At 43.0% G+C, this 26674-nt stretch overlaps 2 protein-coding genes across 6 annotated transcripts in view; one reads left to right on the top strand and one right to left on the bottom strand.

Annotated features, from left to right (window-relative positions):
• The window catches only part of HEATR4 (HEAT repeat containing 4), a 54252-nt gene that overhangs the window by 20605 nt on the left and 6973 nt on the right, over positions 1–26674 (bottom strand). The window contains exons 2-15 of the mRNA XM_014784388.2: positions 20956–21906; positions 19577–19767; positions 18399–18539; positions 15244–15447; positions 14143–14286; positions 10360–10542; positions 9320–9480; positions 8567–8671; positions 6110–6228; positions 4931–5111; positions 4334–4403; positions 2950–3139; positions 1982–2060; positions 1053–1212 (exon numbers count right to left, since the gene is read on the bottom strand). Of these exons, the coding sequence (XP_014639874.2) occupies positions 1053–1212; positions 1982–2060; positions 2950–3139; positions 4334–4403; positions 4931–5111; positions 6110–6228; positions 8567–8671; positions 9320–9480; positions 10360–10542; positions 14143–14286; positions 15244–15447; positions 18399–18539; positions 19577–19767; positions 20956–21906 (2879 nt within the window). The remainder of the gene's footprint in view (positions 1–1052; positions 1213–1981; positions 2061–2949; positions 3140–4333; positions 4404–4930; positions 5112–6109; positions 6229–8566; positions 8672–9319; positions 9481–10359; positions 10543–14142; positions 14287–15243; positions 15448–18398; positions 18540–19576; positions 19768–20955; positions 21907–26674) is intronic.
• The window catches only part of RIOX1 (ribosomal oxygenase 1), a 34507-nt gene that overhangs the window by 2498 nt on the left and 5335 nt on the right, over positions 1–26674 (top strand). For 2 of the 5 annotated variants that reach the window (XM_087448258.1, XM_087448255.1), the window contains exons 2-5: positions 316–490; positions 18081–18161; positions 21054–21618; positions 25482–25526. The gene's annotated coding sequence lies outside the window, so the exon portion shown is untranslated. Of the gene's footprint in view, positions 1–315; positions 491–17054; positions 18048–18080; positions 18162–21053; positions 21619–25481; positions 25618–26674 lie in introns of those variants that run through there. The other 3 variants (XM_087448256.1, XM_087448257.1, XM_087448259.1) reach the window with 3 other exon arrangements.

Below are 26674 nucleotides of genomic sequence, written 5' to 3'. Positions count from 1 at the left end.
CTATAATGGCTGAGGTGAAAGGTTACTTGGGGTGATACTTGTAGGATTGGGGACCAATTCTGTAACTTTGGGGGTAATTTATTCATTTTAATCATGCTACTTGAACCCCAAACAGCACAATCCTATTAGAAAAGTTATGAGTATATTATGTTTTTGCCCAGTGCTTGCTTTCATCAGTGGCTGGCACTGCTCCCAAAGGGGTAGTATGTCACCTAGTTGTGCTATCATAGGCCTCAGTCAACCAACTTCTAGCAAGCTGGCCATGAGGGAAGGCTGGTGTTCAAGTTACTTTCCACTTTCATTTTTTTCTGGCAGTTGGAAGAAACTTCCCCAAATCTGGCAAGTGAATATTCTCATGGTTGGTGGAAAAGAGCCTGGTGTACCAGAGAGCACTGGACTTGGAACCAGAAGACCTAGGTTTGGGGTGGTGGCTGGTAGGCAGCTGGCTGAATGACCTGAGGCTGCTGCTACACCTGGGCACACAGATTTTGTAAGTATATTTTGGTACAGCTTGATGTCTGCACCTCATCATTTAGGTTGTATCTGGAACTTTTAAGATCCTATCATCGTAACTGATAGGTTCAGTTATATAAGGTTGAGAACTTTATAAAGTCTTTTTTTTTCTAAGTTGCAAAAGCATAGATGTACATAAAGTAAAAATGGAAGCTCTCCCCCCAACCCCACTTTCCAGAGCTTAACATTAAAAGTTAAGCTTACAAGGCTTTTTGGGGGTGCTTGATGAAACATACAGTAGTTTTTTGGTTTTTTTATACTCATGTTTTCCTAATATGGTCTTTTTTGACCTAACTTTCAAATCAGTCCAAATAGAGCTACCTCATTCATTATTTTAAGGGACAAAATAGCAAATAAATAAAAGCCTGAGGGGCAGGAAAAAAATAACAGGACTGAGAGGATGGTGGCCAAGAAGGAAAGGAAGTAGCCTTTCTTGACTCACATCCTACGGGGCTTGCAACTAAGTCCCAAAACATCCACATCATGGAAGAGGCTTGTTAAAGGAGTCAAGACATAGGACTTACTCCTAGGAAACATACCCTGAAAAATTTCTTGGAGAAAAGTATGGAGTTTGAGTGGTTTTTGCCCCTCTTTGGGTTGCAAGTAAACACGTTTTGCTTCCTCCTTCACTTTTCCTATGGCCATCTCAATCTTGAATATTTTCTGCATCAGCAAGTCCTTTTGGCTTAGTATTTGAATCTAGATCAGAACAAATGATGTTGAAAAAAACTACTAGGCTGCAAGTCATCAAAAAGCATTAAAGTAACTTATTGCATCATGCTTATTGGTGTTAGGTGGTACATAAATTCCTGACAGCATTGTTCTGTTGTGATCTTGGTTGGACATTTTTTACACCTGTTAATGAAAAATTTACTTTAGCTTTTTGGGCATGATGAAAGGAACCTGTTAAGAAATGTTTGCTTGGTGTGAAGCTGGTTTTGTGAATTTTATGAAGAAAGAATCTTTTACCTTTTTAAATTCCTTTTCCCTCTATTCCTTCATTTCATCTAACAGCTTTGAAAAATTGGAACCACCTGTTCAGCTAGAGCATTCCTTTGGTGAAAGAGCCTTAATTAGGAATTAAGGAAAGTTAGGAAGGAAAATGAAAATCTAGGGGCCAGCTCTGGTGCCCCATTCCTTCTCTGTGCCTACCTGCAAAAAAGAAGGAATAATCTGGGTTTAGGGGACGGTGGGGAGAAAATGGAAAGGGAAGGAAACAGAATTTCAGAAACAAGGACAACAACAAACCCTGATTTTGAGGGCCACTTGATAGGGCTAATAGGATTTTTGTTTTGTCTTTTTACTAATAGGATTTCATAATCTTATTTTGCACAGATGTTTTATATCTTCAAATGATAAGATGTGTCTGAGTTTGTACACAGTATTTCTGTGATAAGGAAAAGAAAGGTCTGAGGAACTCTTGAGAGCCCTGAATTTTCTCTTGAAAACACAGCTTATACTTATCTACCCTGTTCTTGATCTCCTGAAGCATTTCTTGGTTTCCTTCATTTTCTAAGTTGAGTATCTTCATTGCCTGGTAAATTTCCCTGAAAGATAAGAAGGACTTCTTGGGTGGTTTTTCCTATCCTTAAAAAAGGCATGGGGGTGGAAAATACAGGACTTGGAATCAGACAAGAATCCTAAATTTTCAATCCTAACTGTGCGGTTTTGCTGAGCCTTAGCTGCAAAACTGATGTGATGCTTAGCTTATAGGAATGTGTAGTTTCCCACCCCCCCCCCCCAAAGCCCCAGTAGATAGTTGTACATCATAGTTGCACGTTCTTCTAGTTGTTGTATGTGGGACGCGGCCTCAGCATAGCCGGAGAAGCGGTGCGTCGGTGCACGCCCGGGATCCGAACCCAGGCCGCCAGTAGCGGAGCGCATGCACTTAACCGCTAAGCCACGGGGCCGGCCCAGGAATGTGTAGTTTTTGAGGTGATATATTTGAAGATACTAGTAGGTACCATTTATTGAACACCTTTATGACAGTTACTAAACATGTCATCTCATTAATCATCACCACAAACCCATAAGGTAGACTAGCATCTGCATTTTTGATACACGAAAAAATGGGCTCAGAGAGTTTAACTTACCCAGGCTTACATAGTTAGTGCATGCCTGAGCTGAGATTCAAACCTTGGTCTTTGACTCTAAAGTCTGTCCTCAGAGTAGGCACCTGTAAATGTTAGTTGAATAAATGAATTACTTAAAACCACCTCAGATGGAGAACAGGTGCGTGAACTACATGAACTTGACTTTGAATCTAATTTTGGCCAGTTTTTCTGTTACCCACTTGGGTAAGTAGGTGAATGGCACAAGTGAGCCTGTGCTTTTACAGCTGTTAAGCAGCCTGAAAAGGCAGGGATATATTCTAACAGGGATGGGAGAGTTGGCAGTACAAGAGGTTGTGGCAAGAACCAGAGGTTTAGTGCTTACTTTAGAATAGCATCATGGTTCTCTAGGAGCAGCACGTCTAGGAAGGTGTCCCTGACCTGGTCCCCTTGAAGTTTGAGGGCTAGGATGCTACGGCAAGCTTCTAGTCGTACACCTGGTGACTCTTCATAGTGGATAGCCCAGAGCAGGAGGTTTGTCAGTTGGGGAGTCACTTGGCCAATCTGTCCCAAAGCTGCAGAGAGGTGAGAGGGCAGCATGTTCCACTGTCACTTAAGACTGAGTTGGCTATATCCTAGCATCCAGAAATAGCCTTATTAATAAGTAACAAGGTGTAAGGCAACCACCTGCTAAATTAAGTATTGCAAATGCTAAACTAAGTATTTTCTCTGTATCTTCCGTTTTGGATGCTAATCACCATTAGAATTTTAGGGATGAGTTAAGAGTAGGACATACCTCCAAGGAGATTCCTAGGAGGGGAGGTGTTCCATCCTACCCTTGCCCTGGGATGTGAGCATACACTGATTTACCTGTTTCTGGTTTTTTTTTTTTTTTTTTTTGTGAGGAAGATCAGCCCTGAGCTAACATCCATGCTAATCCTCCTCTTTTTGCTGAGGAAGACCGGCTCTGAGCTAACATCTATTGCCAATCCTCCTCCTTTTTCTTTTTTCTTCCCCCCAAAGCCCCAGTAGATAGTTGTATGTCATAGTTGCACATCCTTCTAGTTGCTGTATGTGGGACGCAGCCTCAGCATGGCGGGAGAAGCAGTGCATGGGTGCGCGCCTGGGATCCGAACCGGGCGGCCAGTAGCAGAGTGCGAGCACTTAACTGCTAAGCCACGGGCCGGCCCCTGATTTACCTGTTTATCTAGGGATGAGATATGGGACAGATAACTCAGATGACTAGCCTAATCAAGGCAGGGTGATAGGGAATGGAGGCACAATTACTTCACAGGTTTACCTAGGGCCAATTCTGCTAGGGACCTGCCAAAGACTGTCAGAGAGAGAAGCAATGCCAAAGATCCTTTAAAAAGAACTCTAGGAAAATTTGAGGGCAGTGTTTTAGGTCTGTAGCAGTCTTGAATCTGGTCTGACTTTTACAGAGTCTTGTAGTTGAAACCTCCAGAGAAAGCAAGCGTAGGCAACAGTGGATACCTACTTGGAACTTATCCCTAATTCTCTTGGCAGGTACTGTCTTGTCAGCCCTTTGCCTTAACAAGTTTGACATAGACCTAGACTCCGGATCTTTCACTAAAAATTAAAAAGAAGAAAATAATCTTTAATTCCTCAGGCAAGGAACTTCTGAGAAGGTGTGATCATCCTCTCCCCTACACTCTGCCCACTTACTAGAGACATTCTAGGAATCATATATACTAGCATATGGGAAAGAATTTGAGGTCGAGGAGTTGGGGCCACTCTTTCTGTAATACCTCGAATGGCAAAGGCCTTGATTTTCCAATAAGGATCTCTCTCTATCAGATTCAGAAGGCATTCAAGGACCTAGGATGGATAAAAGGCAGTGTTGGGTGGAGAAGACCAGAGCAAGAATGAACCAGAGACAGAGACCCCTCTTGTCTCTAAAATGTTCTATAACTGAAAAATGACTTTCTATCAATTCTAGTGACAAATGATCTGGAGCCAGCACACATAGTGTATTAGCTGAATTATCTCGTATCTGTAGACTGATTTTCTCTGCTCACAGATCTATGGCCATATAGGCTTTTGAACACCTCCATCAGGTTTTTCCCTAATTAGGGATTATAACTCCATTCATTGGAGTTGATCCTAAAGCCCGTAACAGGTGAGAACAGGATTCAGGGCTGTGCTCTAGAGTGACGTCTGGCTGGCTGGGAGCTAAATGTCTTCACCGATTGATGTGGCCTATGTATCTCCTCACCTTCCTGGTTCTGTTCTCTCATTCTGTGTCCCCACAGAATGGTGAGTGTACTATGCGCAACAAGGGAAACTCAGGGTAATGCCCTCTTCGGGTTAATCGGGTAAGATGGGAACATGTTTCTTTGACTCACCATCTTATCACGGATCTGCAGGGCACCTGCTGCCAAACAGGCTGCCCGTCGAACTGCCATGAAGTCATCAGAGAAGCAGTTCAGGAAGCTTGGGAGAAGCTTGGTGGTCATGAGCTTGAGCCTACCAATCAGGGAGAGGGCTTCCACACGCTCCTGGGGATTTCCTTGACCCAGCTTGACTCTGTAAGGCACAGAAGCTTTTATTTTTCCTCCTTAAACTTTTGGTGCCCCACTCCTCCCCACTAATGCCCTCAGGATAAAATCCAACCTCTGTAGGCTCTCTATTGTCCATTCCCACCCTTTCCTAGTCAGCCTTATGCCCATTAGGTTAAGTTTCACTGGGCAAAGACCTCAAGTGTCTTATTTACTTGAATCCCTATTACCTAGCATATGCTATACACTGAGCTATGTTGACTGAATAAAGGAAACATTCAACATGCACCTCTTGGTACAGTCAAGTTTTCTTCGCTGCCCTCACATGTGCCATGCTTATTTCTGCATTTGGCTCCCAGCCTGGAATGTCTTTCCTTCTCTTCTCTGCCTATAGTCTTATCCGTCTTCCATGAAACTTGACCTTACTAGGCATTTGTGTATCTTGCCTGTATAATCAGAATCATGTCATACTTTTGAACTCTCTCAAACATCCAAAACAGTGCCTAACTCCTAGTGGGCACTCAGTGATTCTTTCCTTAGCCACATTGTTAGTGTCTGTAGGGACTGTTAACTTTTTTTTTTTTTTGGTGAGGAAGATCAGGCCTGAGCTAACATCCACGCTAATCCTCCTCTTTTTGCTGAGGAAGACCAGCTCTGAGCTAACATCTATTGCCAATCCTCCTCCTTTTTTTCCCCCAAAGCCCCAGTAGATAGTTGTATGTCATAGTTGCACATCCTTCTAGTTGCTGTACGTGGGACACTGCCTCAGCATGGCCGGAGAAGCAGTGCGTCGGTGCGTGCCCCGGATCCGAACCCGGGCCGCCGGTAGCGGAGCACGCGCACTTAACTGCTAAGCCACGGGGCCGGCCCCTAACTTTTTATTTTTTAAAAATAATCCTGCAATGGGACCTAGTACAATGCTGAGCATACAGAGCAGCTCAACAAATGCTGGCTGGCTGGATCCCAGGCCCCCTGAACACTTTTAAGAATAGAGAAGTTTTTCTCTTCATGTTGACTGGGTCTTACCTGATCGTGTCATGTACCTCTTTCCCAAGGTTCATTTGCCCCAGAGCTTGGGCAGCTGCTTTTCTCACTTCCTTATTCCAGTCAGTCAACATCAGCTGGATCAACTTATGTTTCATATCCTATAAATAGGTGTAATAATTAGCTACCATTTATTGAATGTCAGTTTTGTACTTGGCACTGTGCTGTTTTTTTCCCCCAATTATTTTATTGAGGTCATAATGGTTTATAACATTGTTTAATTTCAGGTGTACATTATTATCAGTTTCTGTATAGACTGTACTATGCTCACCACCAGTAGTCTAACTTTTATCCATCACTATACATATGTGCCCCTTTACCCCTTTTGCCCACCCCCTCTGGTAACCACAAATCTGTTCTCTTTATCCAGGTGTTTATCGTCCACATATGAGTGAAATCATGCAGTGTTTGGCTTTCTCTGGCTTATTTCACTTAACATCATACTCTCAAGTTTCATCCATGTTGCAAATGGGATGATTTTGTCTTTTGTTTTTTTAATGGCTGAGTAGTATTTGCTAAGTATTTTTACCCATCACCTAATCCTCCCAAACAATCCAGTGAGGCAGATATTATTACCATTTACAGATGACAAAATGGAGGCTTAGATTTACTTGCCCAGGGTTACCATGTTGAGTGCTGGAGCCAGGACTCAGACCCAGGTCTGTTTTCCAAGCTCATTATTTAAACTATTATACTGTGTTGGGGGACCAATGTAATCTGTGCTTGAGACACTTAAAATTTGAAGGTGATGCATTAATAGGGTGACCAACTCATCCCAGTTTGCCTGGGACTTTCCTGGTTTTAGTACTAAAAGTCCTATGTTCTGGACAAACCAAGACAGTGGCCACCCTATATATCAGTACTCCTTTCAGAGGGGAAGGGACAGAGATGACTAGTTTTAGTTGATGATTGTGTAAATGTGCCCTCTCTGTTCCCCCAGCCTGAAACATCTCCCTTTTCCACGCCTACCTGGTACCTGATGTTTTCCTACTCTTTCTTTTAGGATTTAGCTCAAAAAGCATCTCCTCAGTAAACTCTCCTCTGCCCTCTCTAAGCCTAGGAAATCCCTATAATACCTCATGGCGGCTTCTTTATAACATTTACCAAGAGAAGACATATTGTCTTTGCACCCCAATGCTAGCATAGTGCCTAGCATGTAGGATGTGGTCAGAAACTGCTTGCTTACTGAATGAGTGAAAGAACTGATGGATATACTGTCTTTCTTAATTCCAGTAGTCGGATGTCAAGTTCTCATCTTTAGCCTGTCCCCTGCTTGCTCTGCGTGTCTTTTTACTTTCCATTGGCAATCCTGAGTGATACGTGCTAAGGAGGTGAATGTGCAAATGAATCGAATGTTGTTAAAATGCAGATTCTGATTGAGTTGACCTCAGGTGAGATTTTGTACTTCTAACCAGCTCCCAGGTGATGCCTGTGCTGTTGGTCTAGGACTTGAGCAGCAGGGTACTATAGCAGTTGAGGAAGAATTAACCCAGACTAAAACATCTTCAGGTGATTATACCTAATGGCCAAATATTGTGCTTTCCACACCAAAATGCGAGGGTCAGAGTGGAGGGTGTTTGCTTCTCATGGGAATGGCAGTGTTCTGGGCCATTTTGCAGGTAACTCAATGTTATAAGAAAAAGGCATAGTGAGACATAGAAAGAAGGGGAAAGAAGTCCCATTTGGACAGCTGAAGATGATTTAAAAACAATTGCAAAAGGAGGTCAGGTGAAGGTCTACAGGGTGGTCATGGTTTCCTTTGCCTGCAAGTCCCTCTTCAGTTCTGTCCAAGTCTTGCTCGGCTGTCCCACACTCCTTCACAGAACTTTAACTGATGAGTTGAGCCCACACTAGTCTCTCAAAAGTTTTAAGAGAGTACCTTATATTTATCGCTTGTTCTTGAATCACTTGTGTATGTTGTTCTTGTTACTCCAACTATAATGTCAGTTTTTTGAAAGTAGGGACTGTGTTTCATACCTTCTCTATGCGTGTGCTGAGCACTCAGAGAGAGCCAGCATAGATACTAGTATAGTTGGGTTGTTGGGTAGTTTAAGTCAGTGCTTCTCAAACTATCTGTGATGCAAGACCAATTTTTTTTGGGAAAAATGTCATTGATACTTATAAAATACATTAATGTTGAGGCAATGTCAAATTACTATAAAAGTTTCTAAACTCTTTCGGGTTTTTTGTGTATTTCATGTGGGTGGGTTACAAAGAGTTTGTGGACTGCTACCATGCTGAGAAGCAGTGACTTAAGTCAAAGAAAGACATGTTGGCATTTGAAGATAATTCTGGGTTAGGAGTAAGAATAGCAATGTAAGGGCAGAGATCTGTTTGGTAAGAATGGGATACTAGATAGCAGCAAAAAGTGGAAGGGCTCCCTAGCCCAGACTTTTTTGCTTAGACTTTCTGTCCTGGAAACAGAAAGAGAAGGCTTACCAAACTGACATTTCCACTGATCCGGGAGAGAGCCCGGCAGGCCACAATCCGATCCTTCCATTGATGGCTATTCAGCTCCACGGCAAGCATGGTGTGTATCAGGGTCTGAGGAAATGGAAGACTTTTATGGATATTCATGATCACTTTTAGAGATGCTGGAACCATGAAGAAGTTACATCTTAACATGACATTCAGCATAATTAATGTCACAAGTACATGAGATGCCCATCCCTAGCAAAGGAAAGAGTGGGTTTACAAGATATGAGGCACTCTTCCATCTGAGCCAGCTGACTTCTGGGATCAGAAATCAGGGAACAACACAGATTTAGTAATCTCAACAGAAAACTCCTGGGGCCCTCTCTTCTTGACTATCTTTACCCCTAAAATGATTCGTATATGCCTCAATCTTTTTGGGTTTCACATTTCCACTGAAAGTAAACACAATGGTAGGTCTGTGTGGTTTTCAATGGTAAACTTCTAGCAGAAGCAAATTCTACATATCACAACTCTTGTATACACAGTTAGAAACCATCTGCAACCTGCTTGTCACACCTTTCTCTCAGCTAGCTGTTTTCACTTTTCCCTGTATACACCTCTACACCCATTCACCCACAGTTAGTCTAATTTTACCTAAGCTTCAGATCATCCTACTCAGCCACTTGCATTTTTGATTCGTTACATGCACTGACCTCAAAGACCTAAATGTTCCCCCAAAACCTGGTTTCTTTCTCTGACCCTGAAATAGACACATACTGTCTTCCCACTGAGATGGCTCAGGAGCATACAAGACTGGTGCTCAGTGTCCTCATTCTTCTTGTTAAACAGCTGATGGAGGATCCTTTTAATTACGGGGTAAGTGGCAGTGCCTTCCAGAGCCAAGCATTGAGCTGCAGCCCAGCTGTCCACGCTATTACCTGCCACAGTGGGGTGAAAAAAGTCCAGAATGGTGATCTGTTCTCCCCACAGAGAGAACAGCCTTTGGGTTGGTACCCAAGGCTGCTACCTGCCTGTTATCTCACTTCCTTGTGCCCTTTTCAGTCTAGAAATCCAATTCTGTATTTAAAGCATATTTAAATGGATCATATCAAGGTTTTAAATATAGACTGAAAATCTTAACCTGAAAAGTCAGATCCTAACAGGCACTCATTAGGAGTAGAGCAGTAAGGCACTTGTGGTCTGGGTGAGAGAGAGAGTTGTTCCTCCCCCTAGAAATTGGGAAGTCTGGAGTGGAGGCTTTTTTAAGACAGATGAATTAAGTTGTTGAAGGTCTATATGCAGAAGGCCAAACCAGTCAGCCAGTTGTCCTTGTCTGCCCCAAACCCTGCCACCCTGCCCCTAGGCAAGGAACAGGCACATCTTTCAGAACAGTTAGGCATCGGACAGGACCTTTTTGCTTGTGTTACTCCAACAATGCATGTGGACAGTGCCTGTAAGTTAATGTGCAAAAATGGAAGCATGATGTATTCAAGTGGTGATTTTTTAATTTTCAGAAAGTATTTTTTAATATTGTTACATCATCTTTTCAATGAAAAGGAAATCTGGTTGTGTGAAAGAGGGCATGGTTTCTAGTCAAATGCATCTGAAACATTTAGCCCAGGTGCCACTAGGTGGCATTGTACTTATTTTGTCAGAGTACCTAGGAAAAACTAATCTGTTCTAACATAAACCCAAACTCAATACAGTAGCCATCCCAGAGCATGATAGTGGAGAGGAAAGGATTAGGAACAGCTGATGGTAAGATGTCCTCTCTTTACCCCATATTCCCAGGTCAGAAATAACAGGGCATTACTCACCCTTCAAAAGGGCAGTCTGCATGATGTCCCGGGCAATGGGATTATGTGACTTTATGGCATATTGGCATACTGCTGCTGCCATCCGCACATTGGCATTCTTGTCACAAAGGGCAGCCTCCAGAGCGGGCTGTAGAACCTCTGGCAAGTCCTGGATAGATGGGGCTTTCACAGTCTCCTCCTTGTCTGTGATCAAAAGAGAGCCAGGTAAGTGTAGCCCCTTGGCTTTTCTCTGAAACACAGCTTCCTTCCTGTGGCCAACCTCAGTCTCAGTCACAAGTGATTACTGCTACTTAATGTAATTAGAGTTTAGCTGAGCCCCTGCAATGGGCAGGATTTTATGGTTCACTTCTGTGCTGGCTATGCCAGTTCCCAGTCCTTTATCATCTGGCCTCTAAAGAGCTATAGTCACGCCAAAGAAGAATGTTTCCAGCTAGGCTATGGCAACCTTCACCATTAGTTTTAGTGATGAAAATCAACCTATTTTGGGGCCGGCCCGGTGGCGCAAGTGGTTGGGTGCACGCGCTCCGCTGCGGCGGCCCGTGGGTTCGCTGGTTCGGATCCCGGGCGTGCACTGACACACTGCTTTGGCGAGCCATGCTGTGGCGGCGACCCATATAAAGTGGAGGAGGATGGGCACGGATGTTAGCCCAGGGCCGTCTTCCTCGGCAAAAAAGAGGAGGATTGGCGGATGTTAGCACAGGGCTGATCTCCTCACAAAAAAAAAAAAAAAAGAAAATCAACCTATTTGCCCTATATAGTTTTGTGTTTTTAATAATAATAGCAATTATATTTAGGTAGTGCTTTCCATTTATATAGTGTTTTCATATTCATTATCATTCAGTTTTCCAACCCTCATTGAAGTAGGCAAGGCAGGTGTTACTGCAGAGCTCACCTGAAATATGTGTATTTCAGGAGTCTTTAGGTTTAAACAGTCAGACTTACAAGACTATCATAGGCCACACATGGCACGGTCTTCAGAAGGATACAGGATGGGAGCACAGTTTGCCAGCAGGGCAGCACCAGGCATTCCTTTTGGCCAGAGTTCTTGAGGCAGTTTGAATAGCATTCTGCAGGCCTGCTGGGGACAGCTCAGGAGCAGAATCCACTCTGGATACAAGTCTTATGTTCCATGGAGTTATTATCTCTTATAACAACTCCACAGATATATTTCCAGGGTCCACAAAGGGCCTGCCTGTTATCAGTCACAGCATTCATGGAAGCCCATTCATGGTGCGCCCTTCAGGTATTTATATTTCATTTATAGTTCTTCCCAGTCCAAATGTAATGTATCAGTCAGGGTTCATTTTTATCATAAGCGATGTTGCCTTTAAAGATAGTTCCTATCCTTATCAGGTTATCAGGGCAACAGGTAGGCATTTAAAGCTCAAATTCTCAAGTAGAAGGGGAAGGATTTTGTTAACCTTTTGTCCACAACTATCCTCATTTTATAGATAAGGAATGTGAAGCTCAGAGAGGCTAACTGACTTACCAGGAAGTCAGCAGAACTGGACCTGTGACTAAGATTTTAGGATTTTTAATCTGTCCTTTCTACTACCGCTGGGGGCTGCTATGGCATCTGTTAAGAATGGGCTAGATGGAAATGTGTATTTCTGGGGAATAGATAGAAGTCAATTGAGTATTTCAAGAAATAATAAGATAATTTTCTTTGGGAAGGGACAGGGAGGAAACAAGACAAATCAAAATCTAGACAACCAGGACATGTGAAAGGGATCACATGAAAGGCACAGTTCTTCTCGGGGAAGACAAAGGTGTTCTTTGTATGTGTGTGGAAGATCTGGGGATAAGATTATAATAATATCTGTTGCCGCCTATTGAAGGTTTTCTCTATATCCAGGCACTGAAAATACATCATCTCATTTAATACCCAAGGAAACAAGCAGTTATAATAAAAAATGTTTATGTGTGGGAGCATATAGCAGGAACACCGAACCAAGTCTGGGTGGTGGGGCAGGGAAGACACCTCAGAGGAGGTGACACTTCAGCTGAATATTGAAGGGCAAGTATAGAAGTTAATCAGGTGAAGTGAGAGAGGAAGAGTTTTCCAGCAGAGGGAGCAGCAAATTTGAAAACCTGGAGGAAAAATGCCCAAATCTGGAACTCAATAGACAGGAAATAAGTAAAATGAAACTTTAAAATGCTGATAGGGGCTGGCCCGGTGGCGCAAGTGGTTAAGTGCGCGCACTCCACTTCAGCGGCCCGGGGTTCACGGGTTCAGATCCCCGGCACACACCGCTTGTCATGCCATACTGTGGCAGCATCCCATACGAAGTAGAGGAAGATGGACACAGATGTTGGCTCAGGGCCAATCTTCCTCAGCAGCAAAAAAAAAAAAAAACAAAACACCAAACCTGACAACTTTGTAGAGGTAAAATTAGTCCCTGCCCTTAAGGCGTTCCTTGCCTCATATGGATGGCAGAAAAGTAAACAGAAAATTATGATAGAGTGATAAATGTTAGGACAAAATAATATTAGGGTGCCAGCAGCAGCAGAGAAGGAAAAAGTGTCAGCCCAGGATTCCTATAAAAGGTCAGTCTGAGAGGGCACTTGAGGGATAAGTAAGAGTCAGTTGGTTTTATGTCCTTTCAAGACCAATTTATATTTTCCATCCTTTGGGTCCTGTGTCTTAATAAACCAGCTCCTCAGTAGATTCTAGGTCTGGCTCTCATAGGTGGGAAATTTTCCTTTTTAACTGCTTATTGCTAGTAAAGAAATGCTATTGACATTTCTTTTTCAAAAGATTACAGACCATTGGAAAAAAATGGCCAAGTCCTTAATTCATTTTACAAAGCTAGCAAAAACTCAAAAATAGTATAAATAAAAACAAAACTATCAATTTCACTTATGAATGTAGTTAAACATTCTAAAATATTAACAGATCAAACCCAGCAGAGTAATAAAAGAATAATATATCATGATCCATTGGGATTTATTTTAATAATTTAACAACAGCATTCATCAGAACCACAAATTAAAGGAGAAAAAGCCTCAAATGGCTGATAACATTCAACACTCATTTTTGTGATAAATAGAAAAGCCCACATATATGTTGGCATGTTTGTAAAAGTGTAGAGAAAGATGTGGAATGCCACACTAAACACTGGTTACCCTGGGGAGTGGCACGGGGGTGGGATTGGGACTGGGAAGTGGGTAGGGGAAGGTAATTACCTCTTTTTATATTCCTCTGTGTGTTGACTGATAGTGACACTTTACATTTCTTTCGTAATTAAAAAAATATATATTTAGGAGGCAGAATCAGTAGAATTTATTGGTCAGTTGGTTGTGGGGAGAGGAAGGATTTGTCCAGGATGACTCTCAGGGTCCTGACTCGGAAACTGGACGGACTGTGTGGCTGCTGATTGAGACTTGGAGTGTGGAGAGGGGTCTGTGGCGAGGGTGGTGAGTTCAATATGGGACATGTTGTGTTTGAGGTGGGCTGTCGAAGTGAGGGCTAAAATGGAGTTGGGAGAAAAGTGTGTATATGTAGCTTTCAAATTTATATATATTTATGTATATCTATCTAATTTTTGGCTATTATGATTGGGTCTGAAAGGTGATGAAGTGCAAAAAGCACTGGACTGGAAGTCAGGAATTTTAATCTCATCTCTATTGCTAATAAACTGTATATATCCAGGCCAGTCTCTGGGTCTTGGTTTTCACATTTGTAAAATGATCTCAGAGAAGCTCCAAGGTCCCCACCAGTTCAAGTTTTCCCTGGCTCTGTGAGTTGTTTATATTCTCAAGCAGTCCAGTTCTGGCTCTCACCTGAATTCCCCTGGCTGGTGACAGTCCGGGGCCGTTCTAAAGCAGCTGTGGCACATGTGATGATGGCTTGGATTCGAATGTCATCGTGCATGTCCATCAAGCTCTGCAGCAGGCCCTCTATTGTCTCATGGTGCCACTCGATGACTATGCCACAGAGGGGGAAATGAGAAGAGAACCACCTGGTTAGGGTTAGATATTGTGCTGCATGCAGGTGACAAGAAGTCCCCTTCCCTCCAGGACAATTCAGGCAAAGCATTAGCTCAGAAGAATAAAGGGCCCCAGAGATGGGGTCCTTAAGCAAGTTATTTTTTGGATGATCCATGTACCCTCCTGGACAGTTCCCAAACAAAACTCTCCCCAGTCCCATCCTGTATTCTCTCTCTCTCTGCTTAAATAACTCTTCATTGTTACCATCTGGAAAATAAAAGGGACAGTAAATCATAGTGGTTAAGGATACTTTGTTGGCAAATGTACCTGGTTTGGAATCACACTTATTAGCTGTGTGACCTTGGATAAGTTACTTAACCTCTCTGAGCTTGAGATGTCTCATTTGTAAAATGGGAATAATACTAGAATCTACTATACTGAGTTATTTTGAGTATTAAATGAGTTAACTAAACAAAGTTTAGCAAAATGCCTGGCAAGATAATAAGGGCTCATATGTTAATGATTGTGGTTATCATTAGGTTTCCTTTCCTTTCAGGGCTCTTCCATCTGGCTTTCAAAGTCTTCCTCATTTTATTCCTAACTGCTCTCTTTGCAGGTATTAAGCTTTTATTTCAGTGCTCCCGTCATCTGTGGTTGCTCCCTACAAGTAGCTTTTACTCAGAATCTCTTTTTCAACCCTTTTTTGTATATATGATCCAGTTTATGTGATGAATTGCCTCTGTTTTTCCTGCACTAACTAGTCTCTCATGTTCTGAAAGCCAGCAGCCCTTGAATCCTCCAATCTTGTAGCTTTCAACAGTCCTTGCTAGGCCTTACTCTGCCCCAGATTTTTATGTTTCACAGGATAGGGATGGTTTTCAAAGACTGAGAAACACTAGTCCAAGGTGAGAACCTCCTCCCTCACAAACCCCCCACCTCACCCCCTTCACTCACTTAGAGCCCAGGCAGCCTTCCATTCCTGCAGCATCCTCCGCAGGACCACCAGTTCCCAAGTCACATCCTCTTGCAGTGATTTTTCCTGCTTCTTCAGTCTCCTGGTCTTAGTGGACACGTCCTCCTCACCCACCTGCAACAGCAGATCCTTGGCTGGGGTGGGCAGAGCAGTCCAGCGCCGGGCTCCTTTCACAGGCCTACAAGCTGTGCAGTGTGACAGTATGAGGTATTGCACCCCACTGCCCTAGGCCCTGTGTTCCCAGCTAGCACCACATTCCTATTCCTGACAACACCAAGGCAAAACAAAATCTCAAGAGCGAACTTTCCCATGATTATATAGGGAACTGAGTACAAGTCCCATCGGGAGTTATGAAAAATCCTGACAACAGACATGATAAAGCCATGATGATGGGGAGAAAAATTGAGATATATACATACCTTTTTATAAGTTTAATAAATCTTTAGGAACATAAATATGTTTATATGTAACAAGGTTTGCTCATAAAATTCAGTATTTGATATATTGCAATTTAGAGTGTAATTGGCCATTAATTCCTAATTTATTAAGTTTTCTTTTTAATGTTTTTAATTTGGGAGATGGAATGGTGCTACAAGCTGCTAAATTTTAAAGATTTTATCATCTATGAATTTTTCTTAATTATGACAAGTAACAGCTGGAAATTTGAGAACAGAAGAAAATATATAAATATAGTTATATATGGTTGTTATATAAAGATAGTTCTTATGTTTTCTAGACTTAATGTTCTCCCTGGTGTCAGATTCAGAAAGCCTCTTTCTCAGAAGAGTAGTTGTGTGGAGAAGGAGAAGGCAAAACAGATAAAAACATTTCCAGATTACTAAATCCATTATTTGCCACATTGCTTATCAGTCTCGTGTTCTAATCTGTTGCTATCAACTGTTTCTGTTTCTTCCAAGATTTCGTTCTAACTCCAGCACGTTTAGATTTGTTCTTAACTCTTTCCTTTGAGCATGGAGGGCAATACCATTTCTTTCTTCTAATGTAAAAAGAGTCCCATGAGACTTCAAGGCACTTTACCTCAGACGCCTATACAAAGCAAACCCCCTAAATGGTCCTCACCCGGCTTGGTCATGCTGGGGGAACCCAGTCACCCTGCTGAGGCTTCCTTCCTTTGCAGGGTAGGATGTGTGCAGCCAGGAGTGGTAGAGCCACCTCCAGACAGGTCAGCTCCCAGTGAGCAGACACGTTGCCGCGTGACACTCCCTCACCTCTCTCCTTTCAGCCTGCTTGAAATCCCTCCCAAGGAAGTGAGAAGTAGCTGAACTAACCCCCCTCTTCCCGTATCCCCCTGCTCTGCGTGTTAAAATGGATGTGGAGAGAAAGTCTTGAATCTGATATTTAACCTCTGGGAATAATCATGTACAACTGCCAACATTTATTTTACTTCCAGTCTTTGGAGTTCTAGGGAGGTAGAAACACATCCACTAGCCACCTTCCACGTCCAGAGTCATCTAAAGGGAGCACACAAAGAAACAGCCCTTTGATTTTCTGTGGGACAAAAGGTCAGCACACTTTGTTGGCAGAAACAAATGGTGCCTTTGTGGTTTGTACCATAAAACCCGTGCTTGGTATATAGGAACTGTAATGATATTCTGGGCACACTAGCGAGTTTTATAGCATGAAATTAAAGGCTATTTAGTAATAAGTACACTTTGTATGTTGAGAATTTTTGTCATTTTAAATCATCCTCTAAGTTTTTCAATTCAATCAAAATGGAGAGGAAAAAAAATCTACCCACATCTAACCCCAGGAATTTTCCTATTTTTTCCAGGTTCTTTCTAACTAATATTTCCTGAGATGAGAGGATGAATAAAATGGTTATAAGAAGATACGTATATATTACTATTCTGACTTTACTTCCCTCAGATCAATTTCAAATATTATTTTAAAAAGAAATTTGTGAAAAATCCTCTAGCATCAGTTCATTAAATGTTCTGTGTTCTGGAGAAAAAGAGGGCAGGTATCCAGCACCACTGGGATGCAGTAGGATCCTTAGAGTATTTTTTTTTTTTTTAAATAACAGCTTTATTGAGGTAGAAATCACATACCATAAAATTCATCCTTTTAAAGTATATACAATTCACTGGTTTTTAGTATATTCACAGAATTGTACAACTATCCCCACTATCTAATTTTAGAATATTTTTAACACCTCCAAAAGAAACCACATACCTATTCCTCTCTCCCCCCGGAAACCAATGATCAACATTCTGTCTCTCTGGATTTGCCTATTCTCAGAGGAGAGGACGTGCAGAGTTGAGTTGCCTTGTGGGGAAGATAGTAAACTAATAATAATGCCTTGAGTTTGTACGGCACTTAATGGTTTATAAAACATATTTACAAAATCACCTGTATCAGTAAGTATTACAAAGTGCCTTGCTGTAGGAATGATTAGTGTCTCAGTTTTAATGAAGCAATGGAAGCCCCAGAAGGTGACTTGCCAAGACCCAACCCAAGGCTTTGCTGGAGTGCTTTCTCCACTGCTTTATAAAGGTGGTCCTCAACAAAGAATGAGGCGGTGTGAGTTTTGGGGAAGCTGCCCATAGCTGCCATCATTAGCCTTCCTCTACTCTAGTGGCTATTGCCTAGCCAGGCAGCACTAGAGACAGAGGTTTGGGGCTGGTAGGAAAAAGAATGGGTCTGCTGCTGGTATGTTTCTGCATACCAGGGGGCCCATCTGAATAATGACACGGCAAAGAAAAGAGTCATGGGAAATGGAGACATAGTCTCTTGGAGAGATGGGCACTTTTTGTTTCATAAGCTCATTTCTTGATTATCTCCTTTATCTGTCTTACAGAATGAAAAATGATGTACAGAGTGTTGAATCAGGGGTTTGATGTACTTCTCTGGAAGCATTAAGATGGGATCTGCCTTATTGGTAATTACTGGTCCTAAACCACTTGGTTACACCTAAGCTTTATCTGATTTCAACTGAATGGATGCTCCACAAAGGCTTTTCCTGGTTATAGTTAGTATTTTATAATTTTATAAGATGATTTTTAGTTGGTAGGAAGGGACTCCCCTAGATGCTGGTGGTACCCCAGCCTATGAAACAGGGGCCTTAAAGAAATAGCCACACTTCCATCTTGACCCCCATTATCAGCTTCCTGCTTACGTGCTTCAGGAACTGGCTGGGAAGTCCACCTTTCTGGGGTTTCAGGGAAGACCTTAGATAGCTGCTTGTTGTACCGGTTGAGGTTTTCCAGGAAAATTTGGTCTCTCTTTGCACCAATCTGGTAGATGACCTGGATTTTATCTGTGAACAGATAAAGAAATATTGAGTCCCTAGAACCTCCCTCCTTCCTTTTTTCCTGGGTTTTCAGTCACCAGGATCAGACCCAATTACCTTTTGCTCTACTCTAAGCCCCTAGGATTCATAACTACCATGCTATGGGGGCATCCCTTGAAGGTCACTTGGAAATAATGTGCTGGTGGCCTCATTGAGGCCTGGAAGCCAAGGCAGAACCTGTCTAACTTCTAGGCATTGTCCCCATGAAAAGCTAGATACTAACGAAGGGGTACCTAATTCATCTCTTATCAGTCATAAATTCCTTCGTCTGAATAATTTCGTGAAACACTTGAAGAAGATTTTCAGTTGACAGCAGTTGAGGAACAAGATGGGGGTAGGGAAGAATAAATAACTTGGAACATGCAGACCTACATTGTGTATCCTGGAAGCCCAGGCATCTAAAGGATGGCAAAATGGAAGGGGAAGGTAGAGGACATTTATTGGGCATCGGGCAAGAAGAATTATAGATGCTTTGTCGTCTACTCTTGAAGTGCATTTTTGTTAATATTGTTTTACAAATAAGGTACATAACGCTCAGAGGGATTATATAATTTGCTGCAGGTTAGTAGGAAGGGGTTAAACCAGGATTTAAACTCAGATCAGCCTGACTCCAAAGCCTGTGATTTTTTTCCAGCATAGCAATGCAATGGGGGAATATCTCAAAGTGAGAAAAGGGAGAAGGGTGTACAAAGAAGAGGTAAATTGTTCCCAAAGCTAAATCTTGCTTACTTGACAGTCCCACCCTCCACTGCCTCCTTAGTAAGACAGAGGGATAGAGAAAGGGGGAAGAAAGAGAACAGTTTCCTCCCCAACAGATACCTGCCCAACGGTCCCCCCTCCACCCAAACAAAAACAATCAACTCCTGTGCTGGTAACCAGGGGATGTTACCATGAACACCGGGGTCTTCCAGGGCCTCTCATCCATACCCACAAATGTTTCATCCCCCAGCTACCTTCCACTCCCTGCTCCATGTCCACCTCAGCCCCCACCACAGCTCTATTACCAAAGTAAATCTCTTGTTCAAAGGTGTTGTCTGTGGAGTAAGCAAACTTTCCAGCTTGGAAATTCCCTTGTCGGAAGTAGCTCTGGTTTTGGGGCTGGCAGATGCTCCTCTTTCCATTGATGTCCTCAGCGGTCTTATTATTGCCAGGCATGGTTTCAGCTGTCTGCACTTGTGGCAAGTAATTGGGCAATCTTGGCAAGAGTGAGAGAGGGAGAAAAGGGGGGAATGTAGGAGATGGACTTCCCCCTTTCCATCAGATCCATAGCTCACTCCTTTCCTCTTTAAGCTCAGCTCATACACCCACGAGCATCTAAAGAACACCTGTGTTTAACTATTGGCCTTGCCCGCAATGTGCCAGTTGAATATGGAGTTGCCAGAAGGGCCTGTCTGCAGCCACCTTTTCCCTCCACTAGTGGAGCCACTTCCACAGTCACTGGATGGCAGGATAGAGTGGCCATGCTCCCAGTGTTACCCTTTTTTAACATTGGTGCCTTTAGAGGTTGCAGAGACTTGGGGAAGGGAAGCCGCCTCCTACATTACCTCACTATATCTATTTTGTGTGTGGTTATTTACATCCCCTGTAAGCTCCTTAAAGGAGAGGTCCATGTCTGTCTCATTTATGTTGTATTCCCAGCACTTCACAGAGTACCTGGAAAGTAGTGGGAATGTAATTTATATTTGTCCAATAAATGAATAAATGGATTTCCACTTATTTTTAGTTCACTTTTGGGAATGAGGGATATTATAATAGCTCCAGTGTTCCCCCTAGCTATAAATGAGAAGGAAGCAATCTGAGAAATGCACAGTAATCCTCTTCTCTCACGTTGTTTAGTTCTCTGTCCTGCTGCTAGTCAGTTTTTGAGTCAGTGACATGCTGGCTCCTTATTTAAAGTGAGGCAGGACCAAACCTCAGAGCCATGAGGTCTCTGCCTTTCTTACTCTGGCCATGGGTACATTTCTGGGAGCACCTGGATAGTAACTGGATCAGCAGAATAGCTCAGTCTGCTGGGAAAGGCTGAGAACCAATCCCTTTAAAGGCAGTGGTTCTCAACTGGGAGTGATTTTTTCCCTCAAGGGGACATGTGTCAATGTCTGGAGACATCTTTGGTTGTGACAACTGGAGAGTGCACTAGCATCCAGTGGGATGCTGCTAAACATCCTGCAATGCACACAGCAGCCCCCTACAACAAAGAATTACCCAACCCAGGATGTCAGTTGTGCCGAGGTTGAGACACCTTACTTTATAGAGATCTTAGAGAGCAGACTGAGGGTGGAAAGCACAAGAGGTTGATGGGAAAGTGCATTCTGAAATAAGGAGTGAGCGCCCACTCAGGAGTCTTTGATTCCCAAAGGCAGGCCTGAGGTCCCAGCCTGTCTACCTATAGTAAACAGGAAGCAGCCGCTCTGGCTTCTTTTCTTCCTGGGTGGGCAGGATGACACTTCGACTCTCAAATTCTGCTGTCTCTTCCTCCTCCAGCTGTTTCAAGAGCTGCAGGTCGCTGGCGGAAGTGAGCTCATCCCGGATGTGACTCCAGTCACGTTGCTGGCGCAGGAAGCTCTGCCACTTGTTGGGGGACACCCCAGGCCTGAGAGGACGCTTGTTCTGGATCCATCGGGCAGTGCGCTTGTTCAGTTTTTCCAGCACGATGGCCTCCCAGGCTCTAGCCTCCTTCTCAGGCGGCAGAAGCCAGGCTTCCCTCTCCTCCAGGTTCACATCTGGAGAAAGTGACAGACCTAGCACGTCTGGATCCTGGCAGGGATGAAGAATGAGAGGGCAAGATGTTTCCGGGACTGCACTCACCGGCTCTGCTTTCTTCAGCTTCTTAAGATTGGCAGAGATTTCTGTCTTCATAGCTTGGGAGGTGACTCTTGCCGAGGGACCTGAAGAATCTAAGAACTTGAAGCCAATGGGTTTGTCAGGTCGGGCCTTCCTGATCTGGGGAGGCTGGAGGATGTTGTGTATGTTGTAGAGGTGGTCAAAGCTGTACTGGCTGTAAGAAATGCTGGGCAGGCCTCGCTGCCACACCACCTCCTGAGAGAAGGTAAGGTTTGTAGCGGCCTCTTTCAAATATTGGTTCTTGAGGTGTGCACAGCGCTGAGGGCTGAAGTGGAAGACTGGAGGCACACCAGAGATGGAGGCACACTCCTCCTTGTTTCTTGGTTTTAAGTAGGAGAAAATCATGCCCCATCCCAGCCGTGGGGGAAGTGACTGATGGAAACGGTGCGAGATAAAGGTCTTTCCCTTTTGGGTCCTGGTCATTGTTTCCCAGCAAATGCTTCCTTCCACACTGCCTGGTCCAGAGGCAGGGTCTGGAGGCGTGACCAGACACCTGTTAAGGGAATGGGAGGAACTGGTGAGAGCTGTAGGTAAGCAAAAATTGGTAGTCCATTGCAGTCCAGAAAGAAAAGAACGTGGAAGAAGGTGGGGTGGGGGAAGCTATGTGAATTGGAAGGATAAAAGAAAGAAATGGTGCAACATTCTAAATATTCTTTGTATCAGACCCTTGCTTCCAATTCTCACACTTGTCCTGAAAGCTCAGCCCATCTCCTTATGAGGGATTACTGCTTTTCAACAGTATCGCATCTTCTAGTTTTTCCTCAAATGTTGATTTCGCTCTGTTCAAAAGGCTTATAGCATAAAGTTCAGACAACTCAGTCTAATATTCAGGGTTCTGCATGAGTGTGACCCTAGTTATGACCTTGTCCTGACATATAACCTGTCGAGTCTCCTAGCTCTTCTCCGAGTATTCCTCCTTCCACAGAGTGGAGCTTCCTTCTGTGCCCTCTACATGAAATAGCCTTTCTTCCATACTTGACGCAAATTGTATCCATTCTTCTCGGCCCAGCTTAATTCCTGCCTGATCCCTAACTCTTTCTTGACCTGTCTGGGCCTTCATGTCATACACAAATTTATAAATCACTCCTAGTCCATACCAGTTATTTTAACTTTTAATCCTGTGACACCTCACATTGTTAAATATTTGGTTCTTTAACTGCACTGCCCAAGGACCATGTCTCCTGTCTCTGCCGTTCTCAAGAATCACCCAGTATTTCTCTGTATTGCTATGTAAGTCTTCATTGTTAAAATGTTTTAACAGCTGCAGAATATTTTATCAAGTAGGTAAAGCACCTTAGCTCTTCCTTAATTATTGGGCAAGCTGTTTCCAGGTTTTAGCCAGCATGGACAACACTGTAGAGTACAAATGCCTAGATTTAGTGCTTTTTAAAAAATTTTCCTTCTGAAGCACTTCCTTGGCCTAATAATGATAAATGACAATTATGGACTACTTTGCCAAGGGCTGTTCGTAGGGAAGATATTATGGTCTTTATTTCCTAAGGGAAGAAGCTGAGGCTCAGAGCAGTAGAAAAATTTCTTCAGATCAGATAGGCCATAAGTAGAGGAGTCAGGCTTCAAACCCAGTTGCCAGATTCCAACTCCGGCACACTTAGCCTCTGTGCCGCTCTGGCCTTGGCTCAGGCCCCACTCCTACCACTCACTGTGTTGGCCTTGCCATTCCCAGGTGCACAAGCATGAAGGCGAGACCATTATTCTGTGTCCTCTTGTGCTTAGTGCCAACTCCTGCCTGTCCTGCCCTTAGTCCAGGTGTGACTCATTTCTCTTTCCTTCATAACACCCAACACAGTCCCTTCTCTCCGTAGGGCTCGATTTATTCCACTGTCTTCCGTGTATTAAATCTGACCTCTTGATGTGTTTCTTTTTGTTAAGGGCCAGCTTTTATCTAGATATCACTAGGCCAGAACTGATAAGCTCACTCAAATTAAGTCACACATGATTAATATGATATCCCTCCAGGACTTTGTGCACAGAAGACTAAATTTCGTTGTTCCATCTCTTCACAACCGTGAAGTCAATATGGCCACAAGGTCACTGACTATTTAAAAAGTTAGACTAAAAAAATTAGGGCAAGGGCAGAGGCTGGTCACAAGGTGATATTTTTCCTGGAACAGTGCCTACTCTCACTGGCTGAAAATGAACTGTTAGATGAAAACTATGTTTGTGTTCTCCTGCCTTGTGTATTGCCTAATAGAATATTTTTTTCTTACCATATCCATGTGGCAATATTTTGTTCTTAAGGCAGAGGGCATTTTGATCCTAAACACTTGAAAAACAGGATGAAGACTTGTTTCTCCCCATGATGACTACTGGTATATGTGGAATGATTTTGGGTGTCCCCAGATATATGCCCTTTATAGCCTGTGACATACAGAATCTTTGGTTACAATTCCAACATCCCAGAAAGAATACCATATTATCATTATCAGTTATTATAAATTCTCAAGGAATAGTTATTATCATCTAATATGATGGCTTGTTGAAAAGGAAGGAAACACATGATAAGATATGTTTTGAAAAGGAATGGGGACAGGACAAAATATTGTAAGGTTTGGTCAAAACAGGCTTGTGCTGCATGGACTTAGAGTCAGAAGACAAGTGTAAGGCCAGGTTCTGCACTTCCCAGCCATGTTACTTTGGGAAAATGATTTAATATCCCTGGTTTGCCTCAGTTTGCCAATCTGAAAATAGAGTCTGATACCTGTTCTAATTTGGTATTGATATGAAGCTCAAAATTAGGGAACATGTATGAAAACTCTTTGTAAGCTGCAAGGTATTACATTACTGCGAGAAATTGTTATTACTGATTTAGAGCATCAACTATTGTCCTTAGAAGGCAAGTCTCTAGGGTCCCACAGTTAGATGCACTGGGCACTTAGGGAACAGTTGAGGAATACTGGGACCCTAGGCAATTAAAAGAGAAGGTATATAGAGAAGGAAGAAAAGACTTACGAATGGAGTTTGGAGCCTCCATGTTATCCAAACTTAAATGTTACCTGGACCAGCATTGAGGCAGGGTCCTCTCCCAACAAACAGCCCTTAAGAACCAAAAGCAGAATGGTGGGTCTCAGGTGCTTTTGTGCACTGATAGCATAACAGATTGAATAAATTACATCCTACAGTTATTCAGACCTGGCATAACTGCAGCCCAGGCCCTGCCTTCTGGTTAGCAGCAACCACCGGCATGATCTCTGCACTTCTGGGAACCTGGCTAGATAGGCAAGAGTGAGATTGGAAGGGGTAGGCCACATCCTTCCAGTTAAAACCTGATATAAGAATCCAGACTCAAAATGGGTGATAACCCAGAGGTTCCAAATTTAGTTCCACTCTTCTAATCACCTTCCCAGTCCCCTATCCTCACTCCCTAGTCTGGTACCTTTATTTTGCAGAAGTAGTTGAAGTGGGCTGAATAATACATGCTAAAAGGAGTAATATCTTGCTTTTTTCCTTCTGTTATTAAAGCAGTAGAAACTGCCACAAAGGAAAGGCTAAAAAGCAATAAACCTTAGCACAGTATCTTCTGAGAGCTTTTAAAAAGTAATACACTCTCACCTCCCCACACAGATTCAGAAGTTCTGACGTAGGGCCCAAGAGGGGACAGTCAGCTTCTGGGACGGTGTTTGTTAGATATGGTTAAAGGACCTTCTGCATCAAGATCACCTAAGGAGTATGTTAAAATATAGATTCTTGTATCCCACACCCCAGAGTATTGATTCAGTAGGCTGCAAATCTGCATTTTAACAAGCTCTCAGAGGTTTTATACACATTACCTTTAGAGAAACCACAGCCCCAAGAGGTATCTGTGGGATGTATGAAGGAAACTTGGTTAGTGGGGAGAGCGAGATCAGGGAAGATAGCCTCTTAACCTGGCTTGATTCAAATCCCCTCTCTCTGCTGCCTCTTTCTCATCAGAAACTTCCCTTCATTTTTCCCCCTCCACTTTCTAATTCCCATTCTTTGCCTTGCACTCACACTGATATACTGCTGTCTCCTGAGATTACTCTGGAAACTGCCATAAAGATGATCTGTTCCAATTCTTTTATCTTACAGATATCAAAACTGAGGCCCAGAGACATGACTAAGATCATCATACTGGTTAGTACCTGAAGCAGTATCAACCCTTTGGACACCTAACCCAAATATTTTCAACTACTTTAGGCTGCCTCTCATCATTCAGCTGATGCTAGTAAGCTCCTTTCAGATACTGGAAAAGCAGCAGTGTTTTGAAATTACCTTCGAAATAGCCTCCCACAACACTGTCTTCAACGGGAAGCAAGGTTCTGCATTTTAAACTTGCCTTAGTTTCTTAGGTTCCAAAGCTGTTTACATTGGTTACCAGGCAACCACCTCTTTAGAATTCCATGAGTTTACTCACAGAACCTATGGGTTCAATCAGGAATATCTTGAGCTATTTATTAAATTTCCTTCTTTGTAAACTGAGCTTTGGGAAATTGCATTGTGTTTACTGATTGGTGGAAAAATGGATTTCTTGGTCATCCTTTGAAAAATAAACCTCTAGGTCTATGCAGCTCAATATTTTTTCCCCCACAGCGGTTCCTATGTCCTGCTGAGAAAGAGGCAAAGCAGGGAACACATAAACACCCAGCTCTGGCATGCTTCAGATGACCAGGCTCATAGAACAAATGGTAAAGCAGAATGAGTCTGTCTTTGGTTTCCATTCCCCTTTCATCTCCTTTCACACAGTTCAGTTCCATCTCTCCTGCTCCCCTAATCCTGGCTGCATTATTAGCCAATAACTCTATTTTTACAAGAGGACTCTTCAAGTCTTGTATTTCTAATAGTAAAACTCCAGGCCTACAGAAGACTGGTGTTCAGGAGTCCCCTTGTGAAAAGAACTAATTTGTCCTGGCAGCAGGGAAAATTTCTGGGTGTAAAGTTCTGTCTGTCTAGTTGACCTGGGGCCATGCTACTCAGGTAGTCACCATCTCTTGCTGACCAACCTGAGCACTGACTTTAATGCCTGGGCTCAAGCTGTGCTCAGACCCTGAGACCCTCACAAAAGGGTGAAAGGGCATGTTCTCTGAGATGAGAAGAATGAGGACTTAAAAAATTGAATATTAAAACCCTGGTTAAGGCTCCTCAAAGAATTAAATAGAATTACCACTGGTTAGAAGGCTGAAGGCGCCTGAAGTACTTAATACTTAAGTTTGTAACAATCTCTTTTCCAACGTCCTCCTAATTCCCAATGATGGGGCTCCAAGGAACTACAGGGGCTCTTCCCA

Source organism: Ceratotherium simum, chromosome 24, assembly GCF_057802395.1.
Source record: "Ceratotherium simum simum isolate JZ-2026a chromosome 24, ASM5780239v1, whole genome shotgun sequence".
Taxonomy (NCBI): domain Eukaryota; kingdom Metazoa; phylum Chordata; class Mammalia; order Perissodactyla; family Rhinocerotidae; genus Ceratotherium; species Ceratotherium simum.
Note: the sequence above shows the minus strand (reverse complement) of the source record. Positions and strands in the feature narration are given on the sequence as shown.